The sequence below is a fragment of the Gallus gallus genome, chromosome 15 (assembly GCF_016699485.2).
Source record: "Gallus gallus isolate bGalGal1 chromosome 15, bGalGal1.mat.broiler.GRCg7b, whole genome shotgun sequence".
Taxonomy (NCBI): Eukaryota; Metazoa; Chordata; class Aves; order Galliformes; family Phasianidae; genus Gallus; species Gallus gallus.
The window spans coordinates 10,911,595-10,935,614 of NC_052546.1; the positions used below are offsets into that span (position 1 = coordinate 10,911,595).

Genomic DNA, 24,020 nt, shown 5'->3' on the forward strand with positions numbered 1-24,020 from the left:
AAGACAGGGTTCATTTTCAAGAATAATATTAACAACGTTAGAAGAAAACATGATACAGTGAAGGTGATATCTGTTGGGGTGACGTGCTGAAGCTTTGCAATCATGTTTACTTTGGCTTTGTGCAGACCCACTGCTACCTGCAGGCTGCGTCACGGCTGGGACAGGTGCCAAGCCTGGAGTTGCAGAGGATTCAGCACAACGGCAGGGCAAGGCCAACAGGTCAGCCTGCAGGAGAAGCAAGTGGGAGGAGACGTGGAAATGCCTGTTGCAAGAAGAGAAGCTGAGACCCTCTTCCAAGAGCGGCCTGAGCCTGGGAACCAGTATTTGGAAGATGCTTTGCTTCGGAGTTACCTGGAGGCACACCTTCCTCCCAAGGTCTGATGTGTGTGTTTGTGTGTGTGTACACACTGCAGTTCTGGCTAGGTCACTGTTTATGAACGGAACCTTTCTCTGAGCCCTTCTGTGCCTTCCGTGTTTAACTGGGGGGAATTTAGCAGCGTTCCTTAAAACTTGTTGTGTGCGTAGGGGTGAAAAACACTCCCAGGACATAAGCAGAAATAGAAAGGGCCTAATGGGCTAGTGGGTGTTACTGGAAGAGTGTTTGGAAATTGTCAGTGCGTGCATTTGTTGTCTGGTCATCCAGAGAAAGAAATTTCAGAGAAAGGGAAAAAAAAATGGAGGTGCATCCCAAATCTGCTGTGCTCTTCCCCTCCCCTCTCCCTGGGGAAGAGGGATTTTCAAGGAAATCCCTTGCCAAACAAAGTAACAAGGCTGATCTCAGCTGTAAGCTGAAGAGGATGCAAAGGCCCTTTGGGGATTGCTGCTTCTCAGCAACAGTCCTTGGCTTTTCTGAGTTGATTTTCAGAGAGTGAAGGCTCAGCGCAGAGCTGCAGGGGTACAGAGAGGAGGAGCAGGAGCCCACGCTGTGCTGTGAGCTTCCATCCTGCAGGAAGCCCTGGGCTCACTGTACCGCCTGTGCTCTGCTGTCCCCCCAGGGACTACAGCTTGTCTCACTTGCTGAGGGCCACATCTCCTGAAGCTGTGTGTAACCTCTGTGTTTCATTGCAACAGAAGCAGAGCCTGTAAAGCCACTGTGTGACTAAAGGAGACATATCCTGGCTGCCAGCAATGCTCTTCCTGCCCCTGCTTGGTCTGCAGGTCAGGAACGTCTTGCGGTCTTGGGGCAGTAAGAGTGTGACAGCAGCACCAGGAGCTTGCTATTGGCACTGCCGTGATGGAAGACAGGAATGAGGCATTCCTGAGCACCGCTTTGGCCTTCCTAAAGGAGGATGCTCCTAATCTGTGCCTGATTCTTCCCATTTCCTGAAGAATTAAGAGGGTCAGAGCTGCTCTCCACTCCTTAACCAGGGAGACAAAGCGGCTGCAATACACACCAGATCAGCAAATCTCCCTTACATTTCTGCCTGTGGTCCCAGCGGGGCAGTGTTGCCTCGCTCTGCTCTCAGCTTCCTGCAGCACTGCCTTGCCCGCAGCCCGGGGCTGCTCTCCATGCCAGCACCCCCCTCTCCTGTCCAGGACAGCAGCAGCAGCCGCAGCTTGGCGCATCGCCCTGAAGCAGACACCACTACAGTGGATGTTGATTCCTGTTGTGCTATTTACCTGTGTTTAGCAGCGAACATAGAGATTCCTCTGGGATGGAGCAAGGGATTTCTTTGTTTGAAGGTGATTTCTGGAGAGCACAACAGGAAGCACCTGGTTGTTTTTTTTTTTAGCGCAGTTTTGAGATATCCATTGATCTTTGATCCCTCTGTAAAGAAATCTCAATATAAAGGATCATGTGTTTGTGCTTTCAGTGTGTTTTCACTCCATTCATCTCTGGGACATCAAAGCACTGATTGGGGTGAAGGAGACCAGCCAGCAGATGCTGCTGGTTCGTGGCTGCAGCCTGGAACCTCATGGTTTGCAGGTGCCCCCTATGTCAGTTGTGTGCTTTCAGAGTGCCCCATTGGCAGTGCGTTATGTACAAATGTAGGAGCTCTGATTTTGTTCTTTTCCCTTGGAAATAAACACAGACAGTTGGGCGAGACAATGGTTCATAGGTGTGGTCAGGGCAAGAGCTCATGGCTAGGTGTGTGGTTTCTTTAGAAGATGTGGATACGGAGGTAAAGGGACTGTTGGTAGTGAGCTGACAGGAGCGTGCTGATTAGGAGACCTGTGTGGTGAACTCATGTTCATCTGCCCACAAAAACCTCCAGCTAAAGGGTTTGAAGGTTCTTGTGCTTCAGGGATTAGTGAAATCCTTGTACTTTGGATTCTTAGGTTGTCTCTCTGAAACAACTTTCAAATAGTTACAGTGCAATAAGCCTTGGAGGCATATACCCAGGGCACATGTGGGTTTTGGGCTTGTGTTGTGATTTCTAAGGCTGCTGCACTGCTCACCTGAAAGAACAACGTGTGTTCTGAGGATGGAGACTTCCAGAGCACAGACAGGACAGCATGTGCTGGATTCTCATTACACAGAGCAGAGGAAGAATCAATCATACGGGATGGAGTGTGATGAAAAGTCAATGCAAGGGGAAGCAGGGAAAGGAAGCAGTGTTTGTATTTCTTCAACGGCAAATTAATGCGTTTTATAATTGCACCATTCAGTCACAGCAAATATGGCATTCACCTCCACAACTGCAATTATTGAGGAGGAAATGAACATCTTTTATGGGTTTAGAGAACAGCAAAAAAGTATTCCTCTGTTGAAAATTAATCTTGTTCAGGTGCTTGCGTGACCCCCTGTAATAGTTTTGGACGTATTTTTGCTAACCATCCATGCTAGGGGCTGTGTTACCCAGGTTTAACCATGTCTAAGTCAGGTTATTTACGTCTAAAGTTCAGCAAGCTTTGGCTGCAGACAGTGAAGAGGAGCAAGCACCTGCAGAGGGCAATTCCATCACCTTAACATGTGGAGCTGAGGTAGTGGGGATGAGTCACTTCTCTGCAGGTGATGGTTTCTGTCCATTAGCCATGGGCAGACTCCCGTGTCCAAGCCAGCCAAGCCTGGCTAAAATGAGAGCTAATGAATCCTTATCTGGGGGCGTTCAGGAAGTTGGTTGCAGAGTGGAAATTTGAATCTAGACACACCCTATATGCAAGGCAGAAGCTCAAATGAAAGAAACATGGAATGACTTAGGTTGGAGGGGGCCTTAAAGACCATCTAGTTCCAACCTCCTGCCATGGCAGGGTTGCCAACCACCAGATCAGGCTGCCAAGAGCCCCTTCCAGCCTGGCCTTGAATGTCTGCAGGAATAGGGATGGTTGAGCCCTCCTTCTTTTCTAATCTGATTAGGAGTTAACTAGTGATTTCAGAGGTAGTTTTTTTATAGAGATGAAGGATTTCCATTTTTGGCACCTTCTTCCTTGGCATTCTTTTCCAGCACTAAATCACAGAGTGGCTTTGGCTGGAAGGGACCTCGAGATCATCTCGTCCAAATCCCTTTCTCATATGCATCTGTGTGGCTCTCAGCCCCGATACAACAACTCTTCTGTCTTTTGTAAAACCCAGAGATGCTGCCAGAAGTAACTTGAAAAAAATGATTTTGAAAAAAAAATGTGACAGCTGAGCACAGCTGTGCCAGCAGAGGCCAAGAGACAAGCTGTCCTGCTGCATTACAGAGCACAGTGAGCCAAGTGGCGAGAGATCATTTGTGCCCAGAACAATATGGCCAGTACTTTGCCTTTCCAATTAGCACTGAGACCCCTTGCCTTCCAAGCAAGTACTGAAAGGCTCTTGTTGCTTCACAGGTACTGGAGGAGGTGAGCCAGGAGCTGGAGGGGTTTGGAAACCGTCTGCTAACCAAGATCAGACCTCTCGGATGGGAATGCGAGTTGAATCCCCCTGTATTTCGGCAGTACGATGCCTGGGGGCAGCGGGTGGATCACATTGTCACCTGCTCAGCCTGGAAGAGGATGAAGGAGATTGCAGCAGAAGAGGGGCTGATTGCTGAGGCCTATGAGAGAAGATACTCCAACTGGAGGTAACTGGGTAGAAGGGGAGTGACTTGGTGTCTTGCTGGTGATTCTTAGCAGGCTGTATTCAGCATCTGGTAGGACTGAACTTGTGTAATGGATAACAAATGATGCATGGACAAAAGCGCACCTACTGCTGTACTGAACAGCAGTGCCTGTCCATTATAATGTTCCACATCAGCAACGATAAGGTGTAACTAATGGCCTACAGTTGATCATAATATTCTTTGATGTCGCTTTCCTCATTCTGGGGCCTGGCTTCCCTGTGCTGCTCCAGCTTTACATGCATTATTTGTAACACAGAAGTCTGGAATTTTATTTGCAGTTTCATTGTGTTCCAGCCTCTGGAGATGAACCCAGATTTCTTATTTTTAAGAATTGCACTTGATGTGCACCAGATGGCAAGCAGTGCCTTCCATCCAGCCCCACACTTGCAGTCCCTCTGGGACTGAGAAACATTTCTGCTCCACTTCTGCCTTCATGGTTGAAACTGTTTCTGCTCTCCTAGAAATGAGTGGTCTAACTAACCCATTTTGGCTGTATTTTTCCCCTCTGTTCCTAGTCAAGACATCTTTTCCTCCTACTGCTGAACTGCTGCAAAACCTGCCTGTTTTCACTCTCTCTCCTAGCCGAGTGTACCAGGCTGTCAAACTGTACTTGTTTTCAACCGCCTCTGGAGGTTTCAACTGTCCACTGGCCATGACTGATGGAGCAGCCAAAGTCATTGAGGTATGAGCTGAGCTGCTCTCTGAGGACACAGCCCACGTCCTAGCAGTGCTGGCCAAGGACCGGGGAGAGCTCATCTGCCTTCTGGCTCTGGACATGGCCCTGCCTTGCTCTGTGACTCAGCTCCATCTCCCCCCACCTGACTTTCTGCTTCAGTTACAGGCTGTGCACCCAGGCCAGCTTTTATGTTTGCATACAGTACTTGCACAGTGAGGCCTCTACTGCATACAAATCCTGTAGCACTGCAGTAGCTGGAAAGTTGTCCCACCTTTCTTACTACAAGGTTCAACAGCCTTGTTTTCCTGTCCCCTCTGTGAAGCAGGAGTTAAATGATTTGAACCAGATCCAAATGTGATAGATGGATCCGAGCTATCAAAGCTTCCCAGTCTGAAGGTCTGGCTGTATTTCAGTGACACCCTTTGTACTATGTAACTAGCTATGTGGGTGCAGAGAAAAGCTAGGCTGGGAAGTAGCTAGCTCTGGGCATTCTAACTCAAGAGAAACACAATTCCACAAGGAAATTACCTCTCCCTGAAGCTCTTTGGATGCTGGTGACATCCAAAGATGTACACAGATATACTGGCACTGGTGCTGCCCTGGAAGCTATCTGTCCACCTGTCTAGCAGTGCAGGAGTTCAAGGTGAGTAGGCATGCTCAGCACGCCTCAGCGTAACATGAGTCTGCACTTTCTGCCCATGCAGTGCATCTACAATCAAGCCAGGTGGTTTCACATTGTGAGTAGTGCAAGCAGATGCACTGCAGTGCAGGACAGTCCTGATTGCAGATAATCCATTCTGAGCCTGGTGGGGATGCTTGTAGGACAAGCCAGTGTTAGTTAAGGCAAGTGTCTAATTCCATCTACTTTGGTATGATTTTAATTTCTTTTCCCTTCCCAAAACAGTCACTGGGTACTCCTGCATCTCTGAAAAATGCTTTTGACCATCTGACATCCCGTGACCCCAGGAAGTTCTGGACCTCCGGCCAGTGGATGACTGAGCGCCGGGGGGGCTCTGATGTTGGTACGTGCAGTGGGGTGGGAAGCAGCTAGGTGTGTTAGTGAGGGCTGAGAACAGGATTTAGATGTCATGGATTCAAATGAAGTCATCTAAATCAAGACACAGAGCTGTGTCGTGCCAACAGAAGGCCCAGCCTCTGTGCACTGCTGCACAGGTACAGAGCTTTGGTCCTTGCTCACATTGCACACTGATGTTTAGCTTTATGATCTAAACCTTAAGCAATGCAGTCAGACCCATCCCAGATGGGATGGAGGGAGCATTCTTGACCTTCAGCTTTGGCCCTTGGGCAAATGGTTTCAATAGCATGATGGGCTGGGAAACCTCAGGACCCCATTGCAGAGACAAATTGTGGAAAGGGAGTCACCTGCCTCTGATGGACCTGCAGTTGGTTTCCCAGTTGGAGAAGTGAAAGAAACAGCTGTGGAGGGAGAGCTACAAAGGTGAGTATCATTGTAGGACTCCTGGAGATGGCATGCCCTGTGGTTCTTGGCTGAGGTAACTCCTAAACAGAGGCATTGTATGATAAACCACAGTACATTTTGCTTACAAAGCACTGCCATTACCATTGTTAGATTGGACTGTTGCTGGGTAGACTTGTAGCTAAACAGAACATTTTTCCTTTCTAGTGCTTAACTCTGGCTGCATTTCTTATCCAGTGGCAGTGAAAGAGATTAGCAGCTAATCCATATTTCATCCAGATAGCACGGGGCAACTTAAAGAGAGCTGCTGCTTAAACTGAAAATCAGCATCGATTGATGAAGAAGTTCCTGTAAAGCCATGATCTTCTTCTCCTTTCTTGCAGCTAATGGCACAGAGACAGTGGCTAGAAAGCAGCCAGATGGTACATATCGTCTCTATGGTTTTAAATGGTTTACATCAGCTGCTGATTCTGATATGGCATTAACCCTAGCAAGGATAGTGGATGCTGAAGGACATGTAAAACAGGTCTGTTTTGTGGTGGAATGTGTGAAGGAGGAGGGGAACTTTTAACTTCCTTTTTTCATTGTAAAGGAATCTTCTCTGCATGCCTTTTTAATGACCCCAGGGTTCCGGTGGGCTGTCCCTGTTCTTCCTGAGGGTTCGAGATGAGGAGGAAAAGCTGAACAGTATCCAAGTGCAAAGACTGAAAGAGAAGTTGGGCACACGGCAGATGGCAACAGCAGAGCTGTGGCTAAATGGAGCTAAAGCAGAGCTGGTGCGTGAGGTTTGCCCATCCTCTGGGGACTTGGCAGGCTTAGCAAGGCAGGCCACTCTTGGAGGTGTTGGCAATGATACCACCTGAAGAAGTGGTGGTATCTCCTCCACATCTGTGGCTGGCTGCTCATTCCACAGTCCCCAGCAGGGCTCGTTGAAGCTGTGTGTGGCTCAGGGAAAATCATGCAGGAGAAAAAGAAAGTAATTTTAAGCTGGTCATTTCCCTAACGCAGTTGCATTAGCCCAGCTGAGGGACAGTTTTGTGTAGCATACAGGTAGAACAAGCAGCCAGGAACCAGAACTGATCATGCTGACACAGTCTCCAAATCTCTCTGCTTATGCCACGTGGCTAAAATGAGACAGCAGTGTTCTAAAGCAAGCAGATCTCTCCGGCACTGGAAGATAGACAGAGGCAGAGTGGATGGCCTGTATCTATCTGCCTGTAGGCACAACTTACTAAGAGGGAGATGCTTCAGCTGCAACCTTTGTTCCTTGGTGGTTTCAGATCTCTGCAGAAGGTCGTGGAGTGGCCTCCATCTCCAACATGCTGAACATAACTCGGATCCACAATGTCATTGGTGCAGTAGCTTCCATGAGAAGGTGAAGGCAGCATGGATCCCCCCACCAGAGCTGAAGGAACAGCTTATGAGCACAAGGGGAGTTTGTAGTGCTCAGCATTGCCTCTGCAGGCAATGGAAAGGTCTGGAAGCCAGCAGTGCTAGATAGAGCTGGCCTGTGGGTGACCTAGGCTGGAGTGCTACAGCCAGGCAAGGCTCATCCAGTGAGGATGGCTGGAAGGGAAAACCTGAAAAGGAGGTAGGAAAGTTGCTGCTCTGACACTTTGCGCTGTCTGTATTCTCTCTAGGATGATCAGTCTGAGCAGGGAGTACGCCCTTAAGCGCGTTGTCTTCGGGAAGCTCCTCAAAGACCATCCCCTACACATGCAGACAATAGCCCGGATGGAGGTAAGGCTTCCAGGAGCAGAGCTGAGTCTAAAGAAACAGAAAGAGGACAAGGATCCTCAGTGACCTGTGAGCACAGCCAGCCTGCCTCTGTGTGGAAATCAGGTGTAGAGAGCTGGGGAATTGCCATAGTCTACTGGGATTTGATCTGATGATGGATCTGGCTTCTCTGCTGCGTTGTAGGTTATCCTAAATAACAATTACCTGGGAACTGTTCTGAGAGGGATGGCAGAGCTCATGCATGCTTCCACTATGCTGTGGCCTCTGAAATTGGTCATTACCACCAGCTTCCAAGCAAGACACCACAGTCTCCTAAACTTGCAGGGCTGACACAGGCTCATCCAGCATACCTGGTAGCTCACACAACAGGAGATAGACTTCCCACTGTTCCATTCTCAGTGAGCTCAAAGAATTCCTGAGGGGGCCCACTGCATATTCTGAGACAGGTTTGCTGTCACACTGTACCCACACGGTGCTCACCACCACAAGGCACTGAGCTTTAATACAGCCTCCAGATGTAAGTTTCATCCAATGAAATCATGGTTAAATGGTAGAAGAGAGTGATATGAATTGGCACTCTGGCTCTGGGCCTCGAGAGGAATTTCACGTGTGGGCCTTTGCTCATGGCAAAATGTCTCACAGCTTTGCCTCAGCACTGAGCTGTAGCAGCCCACTAAACCCACAGGACACAGGCAGCTTCCTCCCACTACCAGAACTTCAAAAAGGCAGCACGCAGTTCTCCTCCTCTCATCCATCCAGGCACTATTTCTTTTAACTGGTGTAACCCCACTGTTTATCCTTGGGCTGCAGTAGGTTCATGCAAATAGTTAAACCAGCATTTAAAACTCTGCATGCAGAGTGGAGCAAGAAGGAGAGGGAATGTTAGCCCAACAACTGCCAAACATAATTTAAAGCTCTAGCATCTCCTAGCCTGTAGCATTCTATGGCCAGAGCTTCACCTCCAAGAGAAAGGCCAGATCCCATGTAGTCCCACAGCACATCATTACACACAGGAGCTGCAATTCTCCATCTCCCACTGCTTGACACACTGCAGCTTGCCAAGGCAGCATGTTGCTCAGCAAAAAATCTGTCAAAGGCTTTGCAGTTCTGGTGGTCAGAGACTATTCGACATGCAGTCTCACTTCCTTCATCATTTGATTTGTGGCCTGGATGCCTGAGAGAAGCTTTGATAAGGTTCCTGTTAGGCCTACTGAAATGGCGATGCCCCTTTCTTCATACTAGGCTGCTTCTAACACGTCGTGCCTTGCTGGTCACTGGTCTTTGTCTCTGAAGACACGATTTTGGGAAGGGACTGCATTTTGCCACTTCCAGACATTCTCATGGCACCTCAGCAGCCCAGGCTGCAGTCAGTCTGAGCTCAGGACCCACACCAGCAAAGCTCTCCACTTCTCTCCACACAGGTGCAGACACGAGGGGCTTTTCTTCTGCTTATGGAGATGGTTCGGCTGCTTGGACTTGCAGAAACCAACATGGCAAGCGAGCAGGACCAGCTTCTCTTGAGACTGCTTGTGCCAGTTGCCAAACTATACACGGGGAAGCAGGTATGGAACAAGCAATTTGTTTGCCTGGAGCAGGGCTGTGTGTTCCAAAGAGCTGGAAAAGAGGCGTGGTTAACACAGCCAACACAGAGGGCAGCAGTAGCACGGGGTACAGGCAGTGAGTGACTCCTCTGCAGGGCCTGCAGCATGATGGCTGCTCTGTGCTAAGGCTGGGTTTTCTAAGTGGGAGACTCGTCCCCTTGCTCTCAGGAAGAGCCCAGCATGCCAGCTGCCTGTCAGGCAAGCCTCAGGTCAGACAGCTGGGGAGAACAGACAGAGCAAGCACTCTGAGGTACTGCACATGCCACAGGGAAATGCTGCTGAGGCTTTAGCAGAACTCCCTGTGCTCCAAGGCTAAGTTGGGACCCTGAGCCAAAGGAAATATCCTTCTCCTAGTTATAAATAAATAGAAGAGAGGTAGCAGTGTTAATAGCCTTCACTTAAGGGGTCTATCCCTTCCTAATTGCCATAGCTTAAGTACACAGAAGCTTACACATCATAGGCAAGCAGGTGGTATAGATTCTCCTGAAATATAGGCATTTGCTCTATGCACCAAGCAAACCACAGGTTTACCCTTACTTAGAGAGGACTAGAGTGTTTGTCATTGCCCCTGGAGCTTCTCCCCAGCTCTGACTGCTCCCACATCTCCTCTCAGTGTTGCTCAGTCTTCATTCCCCAGGCTGCATCTCCCCTTGTGTAATGAGCAGCCTGCCTCAGCAACTCAGAGGGTCCTAGGCAGTCTCATCCTGGCAGAAACTTCTGTGTGATGTTAGAGGTTTCTGGCCACTTTCTCCCTCTGTGCATTAGATATTATGTCAGCTCTCTGCTTTTTGCAGGCTACTGCCGTTGCTACTGAGGCAATGGAGTCTTTTGGAGGACAAGGTTACATGGAGGATACAGGCTTGCCAGTCATTGTTCGTGATGCTCTGGTAAGAAAACAGCAGGAAAAGCTCCTTCTGCCTTACCTTATCCCATAGCCCTTCATGGCTGCCTGGTACAGACAGGCTCAAATGAAAACATCATCCTCCTCTGTAGCAGTTGGACAGATCAATTCAATGGGAAATGCATTACAACAAAGGTGTGATGGTGGCAGGACTGGCACAATAGAAAGGTGCCATAAAGAAAAGGAAGAAGATTGCTCACCTGTATTGGAAGATTCCAGGCTTAGCAGAGAAAGCTTCACCAAGGAGGGACCTCCAGGAAGAGAGCCTTCCCCAGTAGGGGTCAGCCCTCAAATGAGGTCTAAGAGAGGTGCAGCCAGGCTCCACCCCTTCCTATCACACAGCAGCATTGCCTTCACCTGTGCTCCCAGGGCTGACCGGATCCTTTCCCCAGGTGCTCCATCACTGCTTCAGGCCCTGACTCAGCAGTTCCCATACATCCCCGGACTCCCTCAGATTCCCTGGCTCCCCTCACCAGGGTTTCCTTGCACTTGTGATCAGGCAGGAAATCTTTGGAGCTTTCCTCGATCTCCTGTAACTCTGTCCCACACCTTTGTTGCCTCACGTTCCCCCCACTGTTACTGCAGTAGCCCCAGACAGATTCTTCGTGCTCTCCCACGGTATCTTCTATCACGCAGGTGCTGTCCATATGGGAAGGAACAACAAATGTCCTATCACTTGACGTCCTGAGGTCCCTCACCAAGAGTCAGGGGCAGGTGATGGCCGTGTTCTTCTCCACAGTGCAGGTGAGCCCTCAGCAAGGCACCAATAAGCATAGTTTGACACTTTGGCAGTCTTGGTGTTGGTGCTCCTGGCTGGGACTGCTAGAGAACACGACCAAACTGAAGGCTTCAGACAAGCACTGCGAAGGTGTTTCACCAATCTGCTTTTTAAATAGCACTTACAAAAGCAGAGCACGGGCAGTGTTCATTTTGGGATCCTCATGTGCTGCAAAAAACACGGATAATTTCATCTCTATAGTGAGAAGTTTTGCACTGTCAGTGTTGTTCAAGAAAGGTACCAATGTAAGTATATTTTTAATGTGAGTCACCTTCCCGAGCCCAAAATTATTTTGTGTGGGTTTTTTTGTTTTGCTCTGCTGTTTTTCTTTAAGCTGGAAAAACAGCACAACTCTGATAAGTATGAAACCTTCTCCAGGGACACCTACTGCATTACAGCTTTCTATTTTTATTCCCACTGAAAAGATGGGAAGAGCCAAAGGAGTCCCACTGCTGCCTCCTTAGAAGGGCAGCTCCCTGCCCTTACCCACAGGCTGTTCCTTTAAAGGTGCTCAGACAAAGGCAGCCGTGGAGAGTTCAAAGAAGCTCAGAATTTCCTGAAGGTGAGTGAGAGCTGTCCGGCTTGATACATGCCATCGAGGGGCACACAAACCAGCCTGGAAGGCATGATCACCAGAGGATATTCCCTCAGGAATTTGATTATTAATTGAGGTAGAGCAATTCAGATTACATGAGCACACAGTGCATGCTTAGGAATTAGGAATAGGGAATAAGCTGCTGGAATTCAGTACGTGCAGACATTGCTTTCTCGTTCCCCATGAGAAGTGAGAGTTCTGGGCTGCTTCTCTGCCTTCAGCACTGAGTTTGCTTTTGGGGCAGGGGCACAGCAGAGGCCATCCCTTCCCCTTACAGCACAACCTCAGCAGAAGGGAGAATGTGAAGTGAATACAAGGAGAACTTCATGTTGTAGGCTCTGGTGTGTCCTGGAGGTGATCTGATCCATCCTCCAGGTCCTTCCAAACGCATTGACCAGAGCCTGACTGCTCACCAGGGGCTGCAGTTGGGCACTGACCTCCAACACGAGTTCTCACCGTCCTCTCGTGCAACTTCTGTTGATGGAAAAATACCTCAGACAATTTGACTACCAAACAAGAAAGCCAAATCTGCTCATAAGCGGGACTAATGAGCATACCCACTAATTAACAAGCAGTTCAGTCTGACACTGAAGGCAATGGAGTGGAGAAGGAGAGGGTGGTAGGCTCTAAAAATGACCTGAAAGAAGCTGGCCTCTGCAGGCTTACACTGATTGAAACCAGCTGGGACTGGGACACACAGTGCAGGGGTCTGCAGTTTGGGACACACAATCCAAGCCGTATGCTTTCAGGTCCTTTCCAAACCACAACTTCAGCACAGCAGGAAATCAGTGTAGGGTACTGAAGTGAGAGTCCGTATTTGCACAAAACACAAATATGACACTTGTGCTTCCAGCCCCATTCTGATGTTCTCCACGTTGCTGCAGACGGCTCTGCAATTCAAAACCATTCAGACAATGCTGCATGGCAGTTAGCTGGGGGAGCACAGCCAAGGCAGCATGGGCTGTGTCTGTTTGCAGCCCAGCACAGTGCAGTGCTGGCTCCCACCCGAGCTCCTGGGGATATGTTTGTGCCCCTGGGGTCTCTGATCCTCGCTGGCAGCAAGCACTGAGCCATTTTTAAACCACCTCATTGGCATTCTGTGGGCTTGGAGGGTTCTTTGGACTTTGCCTTGGCGCTGGGATGCCCGCTTTAATGATGGGGTTTTGTATTCGTACAGCATATCCTGTGAGTGTTCTTGTACTGCTCTGCCTCGAGCACAGAACAGTGCCCAGTGAGGATTGTGCTGTCCTTGTAGGAGCAGTCAGACAGCACAGGGCAGCGGCAGGCAGGGGGTGCTGTGTGTAGAACTGTTACAGAAAACAAAGCAGGGTTTGGCTGTGCAGGCTGAGCACTGCTGCTTTGCAGTGGCACTGGGGGAACGACACCGTCACTGAGAGAGCCTCAAAAACACCAGAAATGAATTCTGTGCTGCAGGTACTGATAGCTGTTGGTTCATAAATGGCCTCAAAGGAGACTGAATCACAAAAAGAGCCTTCTGCTGCGTAAATCCAAACGTGTTCCTGCTTGCAGTTCTGTCCAAGGCAGCCCTCAGCCTTGCTGCAGGGAGAGATGTGAGCACTGCAGAGGTGCAGCACGGCACCCGAGGGCCTCGTTTCAGTTGGAAAGCACTTTAAGGGCCATCTGGTCCCACTCCCTGCAGTGAGCAGGGACACCCACAGCCCCTCCGGGTGCTCGGAGCCATCCCCTCATTGCCTCATTGCCGTGCAGGAGGTGAACTCCTTCTTCCTGTGATTGTTTTGCAGAACAAACTGGAGTTGGCTTCGAGCAGTGCAGAGCTGCAGCCCGCAGTGCAGTGGGTGCGGGACGCCGCCGGCCGCCTCACACGGTTCTGCCAAGGAGCTGCTGCAGAAGGGGCAGTGCCCATGGAGCTGGCAGCAAGAGACTTCTCCTACTCCCTAGCCAGGATCTATGCAGGTAGGGAGGACAGAAGTGAATTTCAGAGCAGGGAGGGCTGCGAGCAGTCCTGCTGATCCCAGGCTTCACTCCAGGTCAGGAGTGGAGTTCTAAAGAGAGCTCTGTCGTACAATCGTAGCACAGTTTGAGTTGGAAGGGACCTTAAAGGCCGTCTGGTCCCACTCCACCCTGACAAACAGAGACACCCACAGCTCAGTCAGGCTGCTCAGGCTGCTGTGCCCACCTCCTTTCCAGCGGAGGCAGCTCAGTATGGGAAGTGCTGCTGAGGATCTCAGCCACCCGCTTCTCAAAGGCATTGGCTGAAGCCCAGCAGCACTTACATGCCGTGTTCTTTCACAGGAGCTCTGCTAATTGAGCACGCGGCTCGGCCTGGCTCCTCCTGCACTGATGTCTGTGCTGCTCAGAGGTAAGCCACAGCCTCTGGCTCTGACCACGTTAAGGTGATCTCTCATGCTGCAGCACTGCTCTGCCCGCCTGTGTGATCTGCCGTGGTCAGACCCAAACTTCACACCCCGGGTGGGGACGAACAGCACTCTGGGTTGGTTCCCAGCAGCATCGCTGCCATTCCCTGTATGGGGAATCTCCACCCCACAGCGATGAGAAGCCTCCAACCTGGGGAGACCCTCAGGAGCAGCCAACGTTGTGTGTGCAGCACGGCTCAGACAAACCACTGCGTTCTCTGTTCAGGTGGTGCAGGCAGGAACTCTGCCCCGTGGCTGCAGAGCTGGGGAACGGCAGCTACAGCGCCGAGGAGTCATCCATGGACAGCGCCCTCGTGTACGCCGGCAGCCCCGCGGGCAGCAGGCTGTGACTCACACAGGTAACAGGGAGACGCTCGGGGACCTCTGCAGATGCAGAGTGCAGGACGTTGTGTTGCATCCAAGGCAGGCTGCAGTGAGCGTGGTGAGCTCCTGATGCAGGCTGATGCTGAACAGAAGTAATTCCATCTCCAGGGCAGCAGTGTCTGAGTCTGCACAAGCCTTTAGGTCCAGAGCACCGCTGCAGCTTTGAAATAAACATCCACAGCAGCCCCACTTATAGAATCATGGAATCACGAAGGTTGGAAAGGACCACTAAGATCACCAACCCCAACCCACCCCACTGTGCCCACTGATTGTGTCCCTCAGTGCCACATCCCCATTGTTCCCAAACACCTCGAGGGACGGTGACCCCCCCACTGCCTGGGCAACCGTGCCACTGCATCACCACTCTTTTGGAGAAGAAATTGCTCCTAATACCCAACCTGACCCCCGTCTGGCACAACTTGAGGCCATCACCTCCTGTCCTATCACTGTTATCCAGGAGTAGAGGCCAACCCCACCTCACCACAACGTCCTTTCAGGAGCTGCAGCAGTAACGTCTCCCCTGAGCCTCCTCTGCTCCACACTGAGCCATCCCAGCTCCCTCAGCCATTCCCTGTAAGACCTCAATGCATGCAGACCCTGCACAGCTCCGTAGCCCCTCTGTGGACACACTTCAGGGTCTCTGTGTTCCCTGCAGGGCCTTCCTGCCCTCAGGCAGATCTATACTTCCTCCCAGCTTGGTGTCACCTGCAAACTTCCTGATGGGCACACGATCCCCTCATCCAGGTCATTGGCAGAGGTATCAAACAGGAGCAGCCCAAACTTGCCACACGTTGGCTCGGTTTGCTGAGCGCTTTGATCAGAAGCCAACCCCATTCCCTACGAGGAGGCACTGCGAGCACCCTGTGGCCGTGCAGGGAGCAGTGCCAGAGCCACTGAGGGAGACGCAGGCAGGAGGTGGATGTGAGGGCGCACAGCAAAGCCCTCTGACCCAAACGCACGGCTGCACCACCCGGTGCTGCGTTACTGCTGGTGCAGCTGCAGCCAATGAGCGTCAGTGGGAGATGCTGGGATGTTCTTACTGTGTTTTGGCAAATGCTGAGTGATCAAATCGTTATCAGATGCAGACAATGACTTGAAGCAGCAGCTCTCTGAGCGCTGACGTTCGTTATAAAGAAAAGCAATGAAAAGCTGAAAATTATTTAGATTTGTAACAGAAAACCTTTGTTTTTTCTCACTCACAGAGCTGCTCTCTGGGGCTGCATGCGCTCTGATGGCGTTTTCTTGGTGGGGCCTCCCCAGGAGCTGCAGCCCTGGCTCACACTGCCCAGCTCAGAGCCTCCTCCCGGCACGTGGATGAGACAAAGGCTTTCCGACCTCACCCCCCATCGGCGGTCACTGCTCCGGTCAGGTCGGGCTTTTGTTCTTTCCTTCTCCCTTGTCCCAGAGCGGCTTTGCTGTGCTTGGGATCACCCGGAGCAGAGGCTCTGCTGCGCTGCTCCTCGTTGGACGCCCCATCTCTGCTCACTCAGCTGCACGGGCAGCAGAGATGGGCGACAAAAACAGTCACCCATTGCACATCAAAGGCAGCACTGCTGCCCAATGCTGCTCTGTAACAGCCCCGGGAGGGAATCATTTCAACCACATCACTCAAATTCCATCAATGCTGGACGTGTTGGTACCAAAATTAAAGAGAAATAACTTCTGACCTCCAGAAAGCTTATTCACTTCCTACGTGTGTGTCACAGCGATGCTGCGATTGATGCTGACATAAGTTCTGACGCAAGTTTGAGATTGGAAGCCATACTGCTCCACCAAAGCACACACCTGGCGGTGTGCAGTGTGCGGTGTGCTGTGCGCTGTGCCCCACCAACCACCAGGAAACAGCTCTGCAGTCACTGCTCCTCCAGCACCGCCAGGGCTGTGCCCAGCGCTCCATAGGAGGCACAGCACAGGGCTCCCAGCTGCTGGGCTGAGCTGCAGAGGAGCACTCAGGAGCAACTCCAGTACAAAAAGAGCTCCATAAAATCAGACCCTGGCGTGTAATTGAAAACCCGCCGCTCCTCTGCACGTTTGTAACAGTGCACGACGTTACAGATGCTTTATGTTATTCCTGAGCCCCCAGCTGTGAGGTCGCCCAGCACTGAGAAGGGCAGCAGGTGTGCATGAGAGCAAAGCAATGATCCTCGCAGGGGGAGAAGTGGAAAATCCCCTCTTCCAAAGGCAGGCGGGGCAGCACGCTCTGAAGGAGGGGCTGAGTTATGGGGGGAGAAAGCCAAGAAACCAGGGGAGGTGGACCGTGCCCAGCCCTGCCGCCCCAGCACTGCGCTGCCGTGTGTCCTTCCCCACTGCTGCCCCTACGGAGGGCAGGAAGGAAAGGGAAAGAACTGGAACGTGTGTTAGCGAATGCTCCCATGCAAAATGCTAAACTTTATTCACTTTTATTTATATATTTAACAATTCTAAAGTATTTACTTCTCGCTTTGACAAAAATGAAAAATATAGGAGCACTTTACTCTCTGTAGGAGAGACAGGTTATATGTACAGCTATGGAGAGATACTGCTTCCTCCTTTACATACAAAGAAAAAATAATATTAATAAAAAAGTGCTTCGTCGATCAAAAAAAGACTAAGAGCTGCAAGCATTTATTCACACTGTACATCACAGAGCCCAGAAACCCGTATCAAACCCCTTGGCACCTGTCCTTACGCCTGCAGAACCCACGCGTGTCTCTGAGGCCCGCGTGCACCGCACACCCACTGTCGGTGTCACAGCCGGCGCTCCACCTCCCCCTGCGGCGCCTGCAGCTCTGCCCCACACAGCGCTGCGGTGCTTCAGGAGCCAACAGAGCAAAACTCCACGGGAGGACCCATCTTTTTTCTTCGCTTTTCTCTGCGGCTGCTCCAGGCCCCTCCCTGTGCCAGGACGGCCCCCACGCCTTCACTTCATTTCCGCCCGTGCAGCGTCAGCTCAGAGCGCGGCGGTGTTGGCACGGGGAGCTCTGTGTCGTTTCTTTCCCCACCAGACTTAATGAGATGGTCTCTGTCTGACACCGCAGACCACGATTGTGACGCTGCAGGGAAGGGCAGTGCTCCCCTCCCAAGGATTGTTCATTATCTCTTTGAGCTCTCCATACCCAGCAGGATTGTTGTGCCCTACAGAACAGCGCAGGAGGTGTGAGCCGGGCCAGGCAGCACACTGCAAAGCAGGACACGGCCAGATGCACCTCTCCTGCACAACTGCACCGAGCAACGCTGCTCTGTCAAAAGGGGGAAGGGGCCGAGGACCTCACACTCGCTTAAAAACATATATTCAAGAGATCCACACTTTATTGAGGTGACTCAAAAAGCAACTCAGGCTGCGGCAGAAGGAAGGAGGGGAGTCCACGATGTACGGTGAGCCCTGATGCAGTGCTCAGGCAGATCCTTCCTACCTGGAGCACACTGAGTGGAAAAGGGGCGGCCGTGGCAGAACGCTGCAGCGCAGTGCATTCCTCAGGGACCAAATGCAGCAGGAGTGCAGTGCAGCACAGCTCGAAGCGCCACCGCTCTGAGCGCCCTCACCGAAGTGCAGTGGGAGCAGCAGGGCCGTGGCTGCAGGGGGAGCTGCGATAAGGAGCTCTGCACTGAGCAAACCGACCTACGGTGGGACAAGGACACGCATCCGAGGGCTGCTATTTTCCCACTGGGTTTTAAATAAGGAATTGCATTTACACAACTTCAGACAGAGGTGTTGGTGTGACACCAACCTCGGCCCCTCCTCACCGCTCACCAACACCGGGCACTTCCTGCAGACAGAGCTGCCCGGCTGTCCCCACTCAGCACCACGGGGCTGCGGCAGAACCCGCGATCCCCCGTCTCGCAGCAAGGATAGCTAAGCCCACTCTAAGAACAGAGAGGGAGAGTGCTCTCTTGGGAAAGAGATTCCCATTTCTTCTAGCAGCAACAAATTCCCAAACAGCAGTTTCTTGTTTGGAAGTAACAGGAGTGACTGAAAGCGCGAGCGCTGAGGCTACAGCCGTTCACCTTGCACGCTGGCTGCGCCGATTCCCCTCGTCTCCTTTCCTCCACCCAATTGTCTGCAACGCAGTTCAGCAGTGGGACAGTGAAATACAAAAGGGAGATGTGGTTCTGGTGCCAGCTCCCTTCCCACTTCTACAATCTTCCAGCAAACAAGCAAACATATATATATTATTATATATACACACACGCAGGCGCGTACACGCACACACATACACACAGATAGGACAGAAAGGAAAGGGGAACGGCTGGAAGAGGAGATGCCCACACTGCAGCAGCACAGCACAGCACAGCACGGCACGGCTGAGCTCCGTCCCACTGAGCAGCACTCCTCGCCCCCTCGTCCTTCCAGTCTCAGCCCACTGAGATCACATTCCTCCGCCCGGGGAAGGGCCCCCCGCCTCCCAGGTGGGCCTTTAATTTGACGTGGCAGTGATGGGTTTGTCCAGTTCAAGATCAAGGCTGGCGCTGCTCGGGTGCAAACTGCTGTAGCACGATTTGCAGACTCTGCTGGGCTCAAAGAGCTGCTGGCTGGGAACTGGCACCTTCTGGTTACAGCAGCTGGAGCAGAACACGTTGCCGCAATTCCTTGCGTCAGGAACAGAGGAGAAATGGAAAAGACAAAATTAGCAGCAGTTTGACAAAGTTACCCAGTTGTGAAGTTCTCCTATTCGTGGTGCTGTGGTGGGCTCGGCCCTGCAGGCCGTTTGTCCCTGACGACCAGGACACACAGACAGCCTTCCCTGCAGAGCTGGGAGGTGCCGACACCAGAGGAGGGTGAGGGAAGCCACAGCGCACAATCACATCCACAGTGACTGCTCTTCTTTCCAGTGTGCTGCTGGAAGGGCTCAGCACGGAACAGACAGAAAAACCACAACAGGTGATGCAATCCTCCCACTGCCCAACTGTGCTGCCCGGCCACGTTCCCAGCATCCCACGCTTCGGCACACAGGGAACGCCGCCAGCAAGGGCCATGCAGTGCACAGCGCCATGCTCAGGCTGTGCCGCAGGGATGCGCTCCTGCCAGCTGCTGGGCACCCACTGCATGCAGCTCACAGGGTTAGGCTGAAGGGTGGGAAGCGTTACCTGCTGCTCCTGCAGCCCTCCCTGCATGCTGCACACCTCAGCAGGCTGCTAAGGGCTCGGAACAGCACAACAGCCCTGCGCTCTGCCATTCACCTCCACGCCCCGTGCCCTTCTCATCGACTCGTTGGCATCGGGGCTTTATGCCACTATAGATTTGTGCTGGAAAAGATCTGACGCTGCCAAGAGAGTGACAGAAAGCTCTGCTTACACCCAGCAGCTTCGATTAATCCTTCACTGCCAAGAGATGGGGTTCTCAGATGCTGGGCACTGACAGGGAACAGCCAGCAGAGAAATCCCATTTCCCACCTCAGTGGGCTGACTTTTGCAGCTCAGCACAGCGGCTGCAGATCCTAAAGCTACCACCTGAGCACCAGGACAGCGTGATGGCCAGCTCGGGGCTGCGGGCTGGAGGCCTTCTTCAGGAATCTGTCAGAAATTACTACTAGAAGAGCCAGCAGCAGTGAAACCAATTCATAAGGTGTTACCTGTGCACAAAAGCCGTTGTCAGCTCCCATTGCTGCTGCTCAAAGAGCAGTTATCCCACAGAAACTTAGTGCAGATGGACCAGGTCAAAAACAACCACAGGGACCGGAACCGTTATCTGTCTGTTGTAGCTCACCAACTTCCTAACACACGCTCCTTTTTTGTGCTTTTATCTTTCTGTGACAGAGGACAGCATTCTGGAACTGCTCTGCCCTGAGCCTGGTGAGCCCTGAGCAGCTTTCTTTGCACCCCAGTGCTCCACTGCTGTGCTCGAGAGATCAAGAGACGTCAAAACATGGATCTCTCCCTTTGGAGGGCAGGTGACTGTTAAAATCACACCAAGACCTCCTTGTACTAAATTATCCGTGTTCACCCATTTAGTGAGACACCACCCAGCTCTGCATTACCTCTTTTTGCCACCGTCCATCTAAAATCAGTGGCAATTCTTTTTTGTCAACATATACACGCTTGCATGGCTTGCTAACATGTTGACCTCTCCCAGAATTAATGCAAAAAGGGAAAGAATCAAAACTGAGAGATAAATGCACGATGGCCAAACTTGAAGGATAACCTCTTCCCAGTTAGCACGGCAGCATTCTCTGTTACTCAAACACACCACTTGCTGATGGTGACAGTTAGTGTAATCCACACCACAGTTTCAGCTACCACAAGCCAAGCCTCAGTGCCCTCCTGTGGAAAGAGAAGCCTGTTTGTATCAATCTCAACATCCACCAGGTCGTGCCAGCCACCCACAACTTATTTCTGGTGCTTTCTAGACAAGTGAAAAACAGGGGGAAGAGCCTGAGTTAGTATGGAGAAGTTACCAAGAAAATGCAGACAGACAACAGACAGAGGCTGCTGTAAATGCTCACCAGATCTGATCAACACGTTCAGTGTCCCTGCAAGGAGGGAAGAAAGAGCTCAGAGGGGAACAGCAACAGAAGCAAACGGTGGCAATGAAGGAAGCTGGATACTTTTATCCTACTCCAGCTGGAAATGTGGCTCTCAACCCATTCTCACCCTCAAACAAGGTGGTGAGCAGACTCACGCCGGTCACTGTGCTTTGTAGCAATGTACACTAGGCAAATACTTGGTTTTCTTGTTGGTTAGGATGGCAGCCCTTACTGATCTCTACCACAACCAATGAGAGCTCACATGGACAGCTTGCTCAACCTACATCAGACACTGGAAAGTAAAGAACAAAGACACCAAAGGGAAACCTGCAACAGAACTCCAAACCCTGTGCCAATCTCGACTCCTCGTGGTGCTGGAGGTGTTCGCAGAGCACACCTGCTCCTGGAGTTCCCCAGAGTCCAGGCCTACAAAACTGCAATGTAGGTGCCAAGTGCCAGCAGGCTGAGGGAAGCCATGGGGCAGGGAGACAGTGATGGATGGAGGCACTTCACCACAGATACCACTAGAAAAGGGACGCATGAGAATGTTCTTCTTACTCTTATAGAACCCCTCAGATGTGTACAACTATGCTTAGCAATTAAATCTGCACACACAGTGGATATGAAACTTGAAAAAAAAAATCATCTCATTCAACTTCTCATTCATTCTTCCCTGGTTTGTTTATCTTTACAAGAATTTTAAGTGGAGCAAAGTACAGAAAGGACACAGGATGCTTTCAGTTCTGCACTCCTTCAAAAAGCAACGAAGCACCAAAATGTGGTAACTGCCATTTATTTAAATGACAGTTTTTGTAATCGTTTTCTCATGGCCAGAAAACAGGAATAGGGATTTATTTGAAATAAAACTAAGACAGAATTTCAGATTTCCAAAGCTGGGGTACAACCTAATCCAGAGGCCCTGCTGAATGCAGAGGAGACACACTAACATTTTAAAAATTATTTTCATCAACTTAAGCTAAGGAGCCAGCTGTCTCCAAATCCAGCTCGAGAGAAAACGCTGGGATCCATCTAGGCCAGGGCATAATGGATACCAAATGTGCCTTTTCATATATAGATGCAATGAACTGGAGCTGAACAGAAGCTGTCCTGTTGTCTCAGAGCCCTTGGTTCCTGCAGGAGCTCACGCTCCTACTCCGACACCCAGCCTTCACTAAGGAGCTTCACAGCAAAATGAAGCCCTTCCTGGTTTAAGAGCAGAGGGAAGATCCAAGTGCTGGCCTTGCCCCCCTGTCCCAGCCCTGCTGCTCAGAGTACCTGCAGTGGTGCTTCCTGCTGGCGAGCCAGAACGTGCTGTCACAGCCATAGCAGTGTGCGGCCAGGTGGTCGGGAAGCCATCGTGTCACCTGCAAGAAGAAGACAAACCTGTCAGGTTAGCTAGCAACAAACCCATCACATCTCAGCTCACACAGCCCAAGCAAAGCCTGTTCTGTTTAAAAGCAGAAACTCTGTTCACAGCACTGAAAGAGACCAAAACTTTCCCCTCGAGAAGAGATGTGCTGAACTGCCCTCAGACGAACAAAGGAAGTCATGAAGTCCAGCTCCCTGCTGCTCTCTGTGCTTTAGAGGTGTCCAGGCTGTGAGGCTTCACCATGCAGTCAGCCAACGCTCCCTCAGCTCAGCCCCAGCTCCATAAAGTGCCCACTGACAGCAGAGGGCTCACAGACGCTGACACCCTGAGCAGGAGATGAGTGAAACGTGCAGAAGGTCGCTCACAAGAGGTGGCATATGACCACAGGGTGTGGGATAATTTGAGTGATGATGAACATCCCGTCCTACCAGAAGAATAAGTGATCTGGAGGGATTCAGTCTGTACCTCTGTGTCCTGTTTGTCCACCTGCTCCCAGCTGGCTTCAGAGAAAATCTCTGTGCTGCAGCGAGACAAGCAGTTCTGATCCAGATTGCTTTCCGAGTCGGGTATAGAAGTCTGTTGGCAAACAAACACAGCTGAACAGAACTATCCCATATTCCTACTTCCACACAAATAAAAGTTGGCCAGTTGTGGGGGCAGCGGGGAGGGAAACTCCTGCTGAGGAAGAGCAGGCTGTGTCTGCACGGCAAGGGTGGATGCCAACGTGTGCCAGCTCGCCATGCAGCAGCAGAGGCAAACTACCACTGAGTGGGACTAAATACTGTAAGCTGAAGCAGTTTGTGAGAGGTGAGCTGCAAACAAAAGCCAGGTCAGGTTTTGGCCCTTTGATGATGGGATGGTGTGAGGTAGAGTGGATTTCAAATCTGCTTTCTCCTGTGCTAACATGAAGTTCTGGTAACACTTGGGGGGAGTAACCAGAAAGCTACTATCTGTGGCTCCAATTTCATAGCTGTGTTTCTTTTCCAAGGCTCTTTCATTTTGAAAATAAATACTGGTGGTGCACACATGCCCTGCTGTCTGAAAAAGATCTGGAAAATACATGCAGAATCACACATGGGAAACTCAGAAACTGAGCCACGTGCACTGGGGGAATAACACTTCCTTACTATAGCGTGGTCTGGTAGCACTGCAGTTTAACTGGCTTAAAGAAAACTATGGGGAAAAAAAAAATCTTGCGTATTTCTGTGCCTGAGCACCTCTGGATTTACAAAGACAGCCCTCTTACTGCCAGACGAGGCAAAAACAGACAGCAGAGATCAGGTTTTGAAACAAGTGACACTCCGGAGAACATCCCAGCCCCACACTGCGGCTGGTGAAGGCCCCTACACAATGGATACAACAAACTAAGCCAAAACATCGCATCTGCCCAAGGAATCAAAGCCACGTCCAATCTGAGACTCAGCTGAGATGGATGCTCAGAACGAGCACTGGGTGTTGTTCTCTCTGACATAACAGCCAAGAAGGTCCCGAGCACTTTTCTCAACAGACGTCCCCAGGACTATCCAGCACCTCTGCCACTTCAGCACAAGAGGAAACTAAACAAGCTAAAGTTGGAAAGCTCTTAAAAATACCCTTCCCTCTCCCAGTCTTGCAGGCACATAAAGCCAATTAAATGTGCGTGTAGGACATTTCTAATAAGTATTACACCAACCTGGGACC

General features: G+C 51.1%; 2 protein-coding genes across 21 annotated transcripts in view; one reads left to right on the forward strand and one right to left on the reverse strand.

Moving 5' to 3' along the window:
* The first annotated feature begins 39 nt into the window (after positions 1-39).
* Positions 40-16,203, forward strand: LOC417013 (putative acyl-CoA dehydrogenase AidB-like). Of its 2 annotated transcripts, XM_415303.8 has the most exons (15): positions 40-375; positions 3,754-3,986; positions 4,608-4,707; positions 5,606-5,723; positions 6,523-6,665; positions 6,766-6,915; positions 7,420-7,514; positions 7,780-7,879; positions 9,298-9,438; positions 10,272-10,364; positions 11,015-11,122; positions 13,515-13,686; positions 14,026-14,092; positions 14,374-14,506; positions 15,734-16,203. In XM_415303.8, exons 1-14 carry the CDS (start codon positions 103-105, stop codon positions 14,495-14,497), a joined length of 1,917 nt encoding a protein of 638 aa, XP_415303.4. In that variant the 5' UTR covers positions 40-102; the 3' UTR covers positions 14,498-14,506; positions 15,734-16,203. The 2 variants fall into 2 exon arrangements, with proteins under 2 accessions (XP_415303.4, XP_040504202.1); XM_040648268.2 differs by lacking the exon at positions 6,766-6,915.
* A 696-nt stretch (positions 16,204-16,899) lies between these two features.
* MTMR3 (myotubularin related protein 3) overlaps positions 16,900-24,020 on the reverse strand; it is a 74,440-nt gene continuing 67,319 nt past the window's right edge. For 11 of the 19 annotated variants that reach the window (XM_040648090.2, XM_040648088.2, XM_046901168.1 and 8 more), the window contains 4 exons: positions 22,806-22,916; positions 22,247-22,335; positions 20,951-20,977; positions 16,900-19,097 (listed from right to left, as the gene is read on the reverse strand). In XM_040648090.2, coding sequence (XP_040504024.1) covers positions 18,926-19,097; positions 20,951-20,977; positions 22,247-22,335; positions 22,806-22,916 — 399 coding nt within the window. In that variant the 3' untranslated portion in view covers positions 16,900-18,925. The remainder of the gene's footprint in view (positions 19,098-20,950; positions 20,978-22,246; positions 22,336-22,805; positions 22,917-24,020) is intronic. The other 8 variants (XM_046901171.1, XM_040648083.2, XM_046901169.1 and 5 more) reach the window with 4 other exon arrangements.

What these genes read in the sequence shown, in the direction of transcription:
- LOC417013 (XM_415303.8), top strand. Translation starts at nt 103, where the DNA reads ATGTTTACTTTGGCTTTGTGCAGACCCACTGCTACCTGCAGGCTGCGT. An exon ending in AACTATACACGGGGAAGCAG is followed by an intron (nt 9,439 to 10,271) that starts GTATGGAACAAG and finishes TGCTTTTTGCAG; the next exon opens with GCTACTGCCGTTGCTACTGA. An exon ending in TGTTCTTCTCCACAGTGCAG is followed by an intron (nt 11,123 to 13,514) that starts GTGAGCCCTCAG and finishes ATTGTTTTGCAG; the next exon opens with AACAAACTGGAGTTGGCTTC.